This window comes from Euphorbia lathyris, chromosome 7, assembly GCF_963576675.1.
Source record: "Euphorbia lathyris chromosome 7, ddEupLath1.1, whole genome shotgun sequence".
Lineage (NCBI taxonomy): Eukaryota > Viridiplantae > Streptophyta > Magnoliopsida > Malpighiales > Euphorbiaceae > Euphorbia > Euphorbia lathyris.
Genome location: NC_088916.1, coordinates 42,720,183 through 42,730,590, shown reverse-complemented (window position 1 = coordinate 42,730,590; position 10,408 = coordinate 42,720,183). Strand labels below are relative to the sequence as shown.

The following is a 10,408-nucleotide window of genomic DNA, read 5'->3' as shown; positions in this document are numbered from 1 at the left end:
GTATCGGAATGCACCTACACACGCACCTACACATTTTTAAAATGTGTAGGGGATATTTTGCGGGATTTTTTCAGCCCACTTCACCGACATTTTTAGTAGGTGATTTATATTGTTGGTGATATGACCAACAAGTGGGGTTATTCACCGACGCATCTACGTGTAGGAGCCTAAATTATAAAAAGAATAAGATAAAAAAATATTATATTTGACATAAAAAAAAATAAAATAAAAGGGCATATATATAACAAGTCTTTACTTTATTTCATTCTTAACCCTAATCCCACCCCTCTCTTATAAGAAAAAACCCTAATCCAATCTCCTCCAGATCAATTTGGAATGCCGCCACCCATAACCTCATGCTCTTCCACTCCTCCTCGCCTCCAACAACACCACCGGTGTAGTGCGCTCTGATTCACCGCCACCCAGTTCTCATTTGGTCCGTCCACTCCTCTGCTATGGCCTTACCTCACAATTTCTCCTCTGGTTCTTGCTCTCCTACGCCCGATCTTACCTCCCTGACTTCTCTGGTTCTTGCTCTCTCTCCAGGTACATTTATTGACTAATAAGTCTAGTTTTCCCCAAGTTATGTGGTTATATAAGTTTTTCATTGAGTGTTTACTTCGTATTTTCAATTTATCAACTCTTTCACTATTTCTATTTCTCCTCCTTTGTTTTGGTTGTCTGTCATATATTTGCTTATTAAATGATTATAAATGTTGTTGTACTTGGTTTTGTTAATGTGATATCAAGTGGAGTCTAATAGTTTGTAACGAGTGAAATTGGAAGTTCTGCTTTGTGTTATGTTCTTGTGGTTGAAACAAACAGATCTGTCTTATATGGGATTTCCATTTAAGTAAAAGGGACAAGTTATATAGATATCTTATGAAGTTTAATTTCTCCTGTAAATACTGTTGGTTTTTTATTGGTTAAGATTTCTTTTGAATTAGTACATTAGTTGCTGCTAAAAATCAGCTTGGTACATAACTAATTATTGGCTAGCTGTTCTTTTTTTTTTCTCATCTTACTGCACCTTTGACGTAAACTTATACTAGCAAAATTCACATTATTCCCCTTAAGCTCTGGCTTTGTAATTTATTTTCCCTGAATTAATTAGGATAAGTTCATTAGGATTTTGATACATTTGGCTGAAATTTGAAACAAAGTTCCAATTTGCATTCTCTATTGACAGGTATTGCATTCGATTTGTCATATTTGAATGAGTGGAGTGTAAATTTTAATCTTCTTAAAGCAATGCTTATTGATACTCTATTTAGTTAATACATATTAAAGGTAAGTAACTACCAAGGAGTTGGTGGTGTCTTTATTCATTGGGTTTTGGATGTCCATATAGTTGAAGTTGAAGTTGTTTGTTTGTTCTGGACAACATGTTTTTTCTTCTACCTATAGTTAAAGCTTTAGACTTCTGTTCTCCTTTTGTAGGTATTCCACATCATTACCTGTTAAGCCTTATGTTTACATTTACTTTCTTTGGGTTACTAATAATTTCTAACTTAAAAACGATCTACAGTTCCTGCAACTTGCTCCAGCAAGCATATCATACTGTTGTTTTTCTTTTTACTCTGTTCTTTGACCATTAAAAAAGGATACCATTTCTCCACCATCAAAAATTGCCCGTCTCGTAGTCTATGGTATGTTCGTCTCATCTCACTTTCTATCTCTGAATTTTTCTATTCTTTTCTGCTAATTTTATATGCGAATTGTGATTTTCTGGTTTGGGTTGTTTGACAATGAAGAGAAATGGGTCGCCTTCAATTGGGCTAGGACTTCCGCTGGAACTGACTGCTCAACAGATAACCAAGCAGCTAATTATGGTGGAAGTGGTGCAAAGTCCTACTGGTTCACCATTGTTCAAATACAAGAACTACAACTTCAAACTCTTATATACAAATACATAAAAGGAGGGAGTCTAGTTCTTTAAAGGTAGAGCCTCAAACCTTTTACAATATCAGCAATTGAGTATGACAAGAGTACCTTCCTCTATACTTCTACTCAATCCTAATAACCTTTTACAATATCATCAATTGAGTATGACAAAAGTACCTTCCTCTATACTTCTACTCAATCCTAATCTCTCCGCTGAGTACTTAAAACCGAGTACTCAGTCTCTCCTTTCTACTTCTAGAAGTGATAAAGATTTTGTCCTAAACAACAATTGCTAGAACACCTTAGATGTTTGAACAACAATCACTCTAGACTTTTACACAAATGAATAGACTTTGTAGTGTAAGAATTTTGCTTTGCTTTTGATGGAGAACTTTTGTATACGTTTTGTCAGCGTAGCGACTCTTGCTCAAAATTCTCTGAAGAATGTGGATTCTGAATGCTCTATTTATAGAGAGCTATGAGAGCTTCTGGTTATTTCGAATTTCGAAATAACCGTTGGAGGGAAACGGCTACAAGCCGCTTTCACTCAGTCTGTTTAGCAGTTCTCCTAGCCAATCAGATTCCAGCATCTTCTGTTCTTCGGTCAGTGTGGCAGTATGTTCCTCCAAATCGGGTAATGTCAAACAGACAGCTTTCTGCGTCTTCTGTTCTTTACCAATAGAGGAAATACTTGGTCTGGAAGTTGCTTTGTAGTCAGCGGCTGTCTTGTACGCTTTGTCGAGACAGCTCAGCAGCTTCATACCGAAGTTGTCTACGTGGATCTTCTCGATCCTTCTTTGCTCAGCATGCGTTTCATTACTTCGACGGCAGCGTCTTGGAGATACGCGGGCTGAGTGATCTTGGGCTTGCTTGACTTGGGCCTTGACTTCCATATAGGGCTTGGGCCTTATGATCTTTATGTCTTATAATAAATTATAAACTCAACATTGAACAAACACATTAGTAACACTAAATCAAAGCATTTAAACTTAGTGTGTTATAGAATATTTACTTTTACTTAATTAATTTTGTCAAATCAAAATCCTGTGGAAAGGTGTTTCAACAATCTTCACTAGGGTTAAAACTTCTAGCTAGGTGTTGGGGAAGTCTGAGATTGACATAACACAAACTCTTATAAGATGTCCACAATACTGGCATCAAGGGGAAATTGCATTTCCCACTTTTAGGTGTTGAGTATAAATATCCAAATAACTGTTTCGATCAGTATTCACCCGATAAGAGGTAGATCGGAGATGAACGTCTATATGTTGAAGGTCATGATACCTAGAAATAAAAGAACTCATTCTGATGAGAACAAAAAGGGATGCTCATTGGCTGGAGGATTTGTCTTCTTTCCCAACGCTTTATCAGCCATTTTGTTAGAATGTTTTTTGGGATTTTGTTTCTTAGGATCCATGTTACAACCAAAGAACCTGGTACACCTATATGATTGGAAATAACAAACATAAGAAAGTTAAACCATGAAAAACTTACGTTCAATTTTATTAGATATCTAGAAAGGAAGAACAAATAACCAAGCGAAAAGAATTAAGGACAAAAAAGAGCAACGGTAAAAGAGGGAAGAGTAAAAAGCCACTCACCAAACTCCTCCCCCCTTTTATAAGGTCCAATGAGAAACTCGAGAGGAGGCAATAATTATTACCAAGCAGTAATGATCAAAGAGCATTAACTTCTCCTGACATTCCTTTGCAAAAAACAACGCCACCAACAACACGTGTCAAGTGAGGATTGATACTCGTCAGCTCAAACAATGCCCATCGAGATAAACGCGCCCTAACACATCTATAATTAAGGCGGGTGAAAAGACATGCGACACAATCGACAAAAACTCACATACACGCCTCATCAGTCTACCTTTTAAATCACCAAAACAAAAGACACTAGTCCAAGGCCCTCCCAAATGGTCCCGGGCCTTTTGGCCCGTTCCAGACAACCTGAAGGCATGGCCCTCGAAGGTATAATTAAGGAAATGCCTTCTTGCCTAAAACACTCAAACCCTGAACCAAGAAGGGGGGGACATATGATGTCAGATAATATGAAAGTCTATGTGGCGTTATCATGGAAGATCAATGGTCACTCATAAGACTGGGTCATATGACACGATCCGAACATCGTAACTGATCCTACCATAGATCAAATTGTTACAACACGTTATCCTAGATCATGTCAATAGTGGAGAATGTGGGTTTTAACCACATTGATTTTCGCTTAATGAACGCACAACTCCGCCTGTCATTAGGCGACACATGTATCCACACGCTCTAGGGTTGTTTACACCCTCAATTGGCCATAATTCATGATAAATAGGATGAGACAATCTCCAAGAGATTCAATCATTAAATCATTTCTGATACCATTTATTTACTGTTATGTTCATTCTCATCCCATCCCTAAAAGCATATTTAGACATTGGAGTGAGGTCGTCGATCCTCAACTCCTCATTTGATTCATTTTTCTGTCTTAATAAAACTTGTTGGATCTGTAGGATTCAACCACATCAATATATATATATATATATATATATTGTGAAGGAAAATAGACAAGTCTAGGCGCAGCGGAATAATAAAATTTTATCTATTTCCCTTTTTCAAGATCTGTTAATTGTTATTTCATATAAAGAGGGATAGAAAGTAATACATTCGGTGAAGAACTATCTACGGTTGCAAACGAAGTGCCCACAACTCTAAATCCGTGTATCACGAACAACAAAAGAAACAACACAGAAAAAGATAACTAATCAGTAATCAACCTTAATAATAGCAATCGCAATAATTGCCTCTAACAAAAATCGATACGAGATCAACGAGAGAGTAAGAAAGATTGTAATTAGCCGAGACGGTTGCGGAACGATTCCTCTAGCCCTTCTATTTAGTGTTGGCAGAATTATAGGGTTAGGGAGTCTATTTATAGACTTCTCAAAACTCTAATCCCAGTTGTGTCAGGTAATTAAATAATTGGAATCTTATTCGGAATAGGATTCCTAATTAGATAATTAAATAAACATTTTACTATTATCTAAATAGTAACTAATTATATCTAGATAATTATTATTAATCAAATTAATAATTAATTAATGTTAGGGATAATTAATTAGAGTTTCAATCACATAAAAACTTCTAATTAATATTATCAGATAATACTTTAATTTAATTTATAATCATAATCTAATTATAATTATTAAATCAAATTAATATCCCTATTTAATTAATGAATTTCGGCCCATATATCGTGTCTCACTAATTTACACTTTCGTCCTCCGATTCTAAGTCCCATATGCGACTCATTAGGTTCTTTATTGCCACTAGCCGTATATATCCTTTGAGATTATTCATCACGATTAATTCCAACATATATATAACGGAATACCGTCGCGAGCTGTTACTAGCAGAACCTATGATATTCCCCCAGAGCAATTAAGAAGTCAGATTGATAACTGACGTTAACCTTTCTGCATTAGGTACAGTATAATACGATCCTTCATCAACTATATCATGTTGGTCAATTCCTTATAACCATGGAACGTGTCAAAGTTACATATAACGAAGAGTCTGTTTTACTTATACAGGTTGAATTCACTCTGAAAGATAAGTTAAGTGAAATATCTATTTCTACTCTTAACTCTATCACCTTGCAAGGATTTCAGTTAATTCACCACAAGCGGCCATTTGGATATATCTGCTACTTATCCGGAGTGACGAATGCTCAATCTGACATTAACTATTCTGCAATTACTTTGTGTGATACCCAACCCTGCTCTCACACACCCCAGGCTCTCACCTGTTGGATCGTGCTCGCACAGAATCAATGTACCAGACTCTATAATCCAGAATCACTAATTAACGAATGTTTGAGTAGGATTAGTTATACCTACTAATACCAATGAGATGAACAGTTGACACATTAGATAAATCAATCCATACTGTTATCTCAAGTCGGGTCCCAATCCTAATGAACTCCTTCACCGGATCCATGTAACTGTCTAGATATCTAAATATCTAAAGCTTGTGAGATCAGCTTTCTGTCTCGACAGAAAACATTGTTACATGTAAGTCTCAACAGTAATATGTCAACCCCTATAACATATTACTTGACTTGGATTGATTTTAAGTTTATTGATCTTATTATAAAGTATAGTTTCACTTCATGCTTGTATGAACACTTTATAATTACTTAAACAAACTTAGGATTACTTTCTTTATGAAAGATTTGTGTCTTTATATATAGTTATATTTTACGCTATATATCTTATTAAACAAATGATTAAATAAACAATTTATTCATTAATATTTATATCCTAAAATAATTGTCTTTAGGACACTAAACTCCAATATATTGATCGCATAATCCGTCACTGATTCCTTCATGTTTATATATGGGTCTTACATATGTACAACGTTGTAAAAAACGCTAGGTGTTAGTCGGACGGACAGTGCCCTCGAGAATTAATCGGATTTGTATTTTTGTATTTTTTTATTTGTTAATCAACAAATTATTATATAAGTTCAATTAAAATATGTATTATACTCCACTCCCCCTACGCCCCAGGTTCGAATCTCTCGTTCCCCATTTTTTCATTTAATGTTGATTAAAGGTGGTGCATGTTATTTACTAAAATGTCACCGCGTCCTTACACCGTCAAAACGACGTCGTTTCATTCATGTTCTCACATAAAAATCTGTTCTCACCTGATCCTTCCCTTACATATATCAACGTAATTAGCATATAAATAGTTTAAACCCAGCATGGCATGAGATTAAATGGCTCGTCAATTTTTAATGCACACTTTTTTGTACAGCTAAATATATAATTAAAAAAAAATCATAAATTCTGATATGTTCCTATATATTTATAATCATTTACAACTAGTTATTTTCTCCCTGTAAAATTAAAAGGAATATTGTGAAGAAATAACACAACAGAAGAAGGTCTGAACAAAAGACCAAGGTCTTAAAATTTAGTGCACTCTATTAATTTTAATGACGATAAATATTTGTGATTAGCAAGCAACCCTAGCACAATGACAACAGCCAAACGACGAGTTTCTCTCATCACAACATACTACTAATATTTATTATATTTTGGATATTCTAATAATGATAGTGACACTCACTAACATTATTATTTCTAGTTAGATTTGTCTTACTATTAGGCATCTTGTTTTTATTATAAAACTTGTTACTTTCAATATCAAATATTCATAATAGGATAAGTAAAATAAAAATTACTTCCATACTAATTTTAACATTCTCCTCAATCATGCACCGTGTATTTTTAGTAACATGTCAATGTGCACACATTTTTAAAAAATAAAAATCATTACATGTTCCGTATGTATTAGAAAAAAGAATATTACATTAAGCATAAAACATTTGATTTCTAATTTAAGATCGCAATAAACCAAAATCATTTTTGAGCCAAATTGATATGCAATTGGACTTAATATGGGATCATAATATTTATATTTCTAATGATGTATGAAATTAATTTAATTTGCTAACTTTAGGTGCTCAATTATATCTTTTATAAAGGTTTGGAATAAAATTGGTTTTAGTTTAGACCTGTTTATGGACCGGATTCGGGTCAGATCTAATGGGCTTTTGTCTAAAACTCAGCCTGTTGTTAATTTAGACGAGCTCAGGCCGGATCCAACGGACTTTTTTCTGAAAATGTTCAATCCAATCTCAGTCTAGCTCGCTGTTAATTTAGGCGGATTCGTACCGGACTAGACTCGGGCTCAAAAATCAAATCGCAAACTCAGTCCATATAAACCCACCTAAATACATATGTATAATTTTTAATAATAAAAAATTAAATTTATACTTAAAAATAAATATTAATTTATAAATATATTAATTTATTAATTGATATTCATAGACGGACCGATCGTATTTTTATAAATTCCAAGTCCGTCCAAAAAAGGCGGACTTTAGCAGACCTGGAGCGGTGTTGGCCCAAATTTCATATTCAAGACAGGCCCAGAGAATACGGGCCGGGCGGGTACGGACCCGTGAACAGGCTGACTCAGCCCACAGAAAGCATTTCGACTGGAGCTGAATGACCAATAAACCCTAGAGAGAAAATCCAGCAAAGAACACGAAAGCTAAGGCGATGTGGTGAAAGAGCAACCGATCGACGGAAAAAGAACGCTCCTTTAAATGGCGCTCCCGGCGTCATCAGTGTTTTCACCTACCCCAAAATGTCAGGTGAGATTTGCATTTCCGTAATCTTGTTAATTGTGCTCTGGTTTACATCAATTGCAGTAACAGTCTGATTATTTGGGAGTTAAGAGGTTAATGGAGGTGGGAGTTAAACGGAGGGAAGCAGAATTTATGGAAATGAAGGGGGAGTTCATGGAATGCAAATGAGTGTTAAAAGGTTATCTCCATTAAAAAGTTCCGATTTCCATTAACTCGAATTTGGAGGTTAAAGGGTTAGAGTTAATGGGGGAGTTTAATGTGTTTTCACTTGGCTTCTAATTGTTTGTTCTTAACTACTAGGGTTAAGATTGATGTTCATCTGCTATTGCAAGTCTTTGATTGATGTATTCTTGCAATCTGCCACTTGGATAATTTTTTCTTAACTTGTATTGTTCAAATCAAATTGCTTATCATTTACCAAAGGGAGTCCTTAATCAAATTCACTGAATCTGCATGAGCTTATGTTTTGCCCTTTATGCAGATTAGACTCTTGGAAAACAAACCCGTTCAGCTCCATAGATGGGCATTATTGTGCAAAAATATGCAGCTTTCTCCTACATTTTGTATGAAAATAAGAAATGGCCACTTTGGTAACCGGAGTAAGATTAAGATGCAACTGAGTATGGGTGGAGAAAGGTTGTGGGAGGCCGCCCCGAAGCCTGTGAAAGAGTTCCCATGGGGAAAGACAGGGGCTGTGCTTCTGAAGCGGTCACTGATTATTGGACAGACAACATTGAAATGGTCTCTCATAACACTTTTCATTTGTAGCTCTTTATCAGATGTTATATTTTCCATCTCTAGAAACCTGGAATTGTTGATTCCTATTGGTCTCCTTATTGGCTGCTTGATGACTGACTTTTTGAAGGAGACATTGCAGGAAATATTCTCAAACTCTGAGGTATCTACGCCTGTATGCTTTCATTTATATGGACATTTTTGCTGCTGTATGTAATGTAAGTTAACTTTATATGTTGAGCAGCACAAAGGATTGAACATGCCCCTTGTTGTTATTAGTTGCTTGTTTGTCATCATCAAGGCTGCGTCGACAGTTTTTGCGGCACGCACACAAGTACTCCTTCTGCATATTGCAAATGGTGGGTTGATGCAAGTTTTATGGATATGGAGAAATCTTTTGACGGAAAATGAACAACATAAGAAAGATAATTGCTTCACTGGCCCATTAGCTACAAGTGCTGAGGAATATTAGTCACTCGATTTCTCTATTGGGAATGCTTCTCTTCTCTTAGTGTAGACGGATGAGATGTTGGAGAGGCCTAAGGTCTTGTTGAGAACACACCTCTGTACAAGGTACTGCGGCTTAAATGGTTTACACTAATATACAATTACATAGCCATTGAGCTTCCTTTCATAATCGGTCATTAGCCGCATTTATATTTGTGAATGCAAATATTCCATAAGATATGGATCTTTCTCTATACCTAATAAGCTGATGCTGAATATTTCTATTTCACCAGAAACACATTTATTTCTGTCTCTATCTTCTTTACTTACTTGTAATAGTTTAAAATATATTTTCCTTATTTAGCGAACAGTTAGTTCAATTACATTTTTGTTTAAGGGCTAATTACAAATCTAGCCCAATTAAGAGGGTCTTTTATATATCTAACTCACTTTGCTTCCATCTTATCAAATTAGACACTTTCAACCATTTTGGACAAAATTACCCTTAGTTCTATTCAATCATCACATCCATTAAACAAAGGGCCAATTACAAATCTAGCCCAATTAAGAGGGGTCTTTTACATATCTAACCCACTTTACTTCCATCTTACCAAATTAGACATTTTTAACCATTTTGGACAAAATTACCCATAGTTCTATTCAATCCTCGATCTTCTTCTTCTTCTTCTTCCGCTTCTTTTTCTTCTTCTTCTTCTTCCGCTTCTTCTTCTTCTGGTTCTTCTTCTTCTTCAGTTCATCTTCTTCAATTTCTGATATCAATCATTATCGATTTTTGAGATTATTGACGTATTATGTTCAATTTCCCGTAGAAATGGTATGTTTTTAGCTTATACGCTTGCTTTTCTCGTTGATATTGTCTCTTTCTTCATCTGTAATGGTATCGTTTCAATTTCCTCTATTTTCCACAATTTTTCACAATTTTCCTCCATTGCTGTCGCATTTCGTCACAAATGCGACAAGAGTTGTCGCATTTCGTCACAAATGCGACAAGAGCTGTCGCATTTGCGACGAATGCAACGTTTGCGACGAATACGACAACTCTTGTCGCATTTGTGACGAAATGCGATAAATTTCATCACAAATGCGACAGCAATGGAGGAAAA

At 35.4% G+C, this 10,408-nt stretch overlaps 1 protein-coding gene and 1 long non-coding RNA gene across 3 annotated transcripts; both read left to right on the top strand.

The window, feature by feature from the left end:
- The first annotated feature begins 281 nt into the window (after positions 1-281).
- Positions 282-7,770, top strand: LOC136235292 (uncharacterized). 2 transcript variants are annotated; one of them, XR_010691748.1, is made up of 4 exons: positions 282-546; positions 1,529-1,649; positions 1,755-1,941; positions 2,297-7,770. It is a non-coding gene; the product is annotated as an uncharacterized lncRNA (long non-coding RNA). The 2 variants fall into 2 exon arrangements; XR_010691747.1 differs by having other exon boundaries at positions 1,755-7,770.
- A 133-nt stretch (positions 7,771-7,903) lies between these two features.
- Positions 7,904-9,654, top strand: LOC136235291 (uncharacterized). Its single transcript, XM_066024894.1, has 3 exons — positions 7,904-8,108; positions 8,584-9,000; positions 9,082-9,654. Exons 1-3 carry the CDS (start codon positions 8,061-8,063, stop codon positions 9,307-9,309), a joined length of 693 nt encoding a protein of 230 aa, XP_065880966.1. The 5' UTR covers positions 7,904-8,060; the 3' UTR covers positions 9,310-9,654.
- Positions 9,655-10,408: the final 754 nt, after the last annotated feature.

What these genes read in the sequence shown, in the direction of transcription:
- LOC136235291 (XM_066024894.1), top strand. Translation starts at nt 8,061, where the DNA reads ATGGCGCTCCCGGCGTCATCAGTGTTTTCACCTACCCCAAAATGTCAG. An exon ending in CACCTACCCCAAAATGTCAG is followed by an intron (nt 8,109 to 8,583) that starts GTGAGATTTGCA and finishes CCCTTTATGCAG; the next exon opens with ATTAGACTCTTGGAAAACAA. An exon ending in AAATATTCTCAAACTCTGAG is followed by an intron (nt 9,001 to 9,081) that starts GTATCTACGCCT and finishes TATGTTGAGCAG; the next exon opens with CACAAAGGATTGAACATGCC.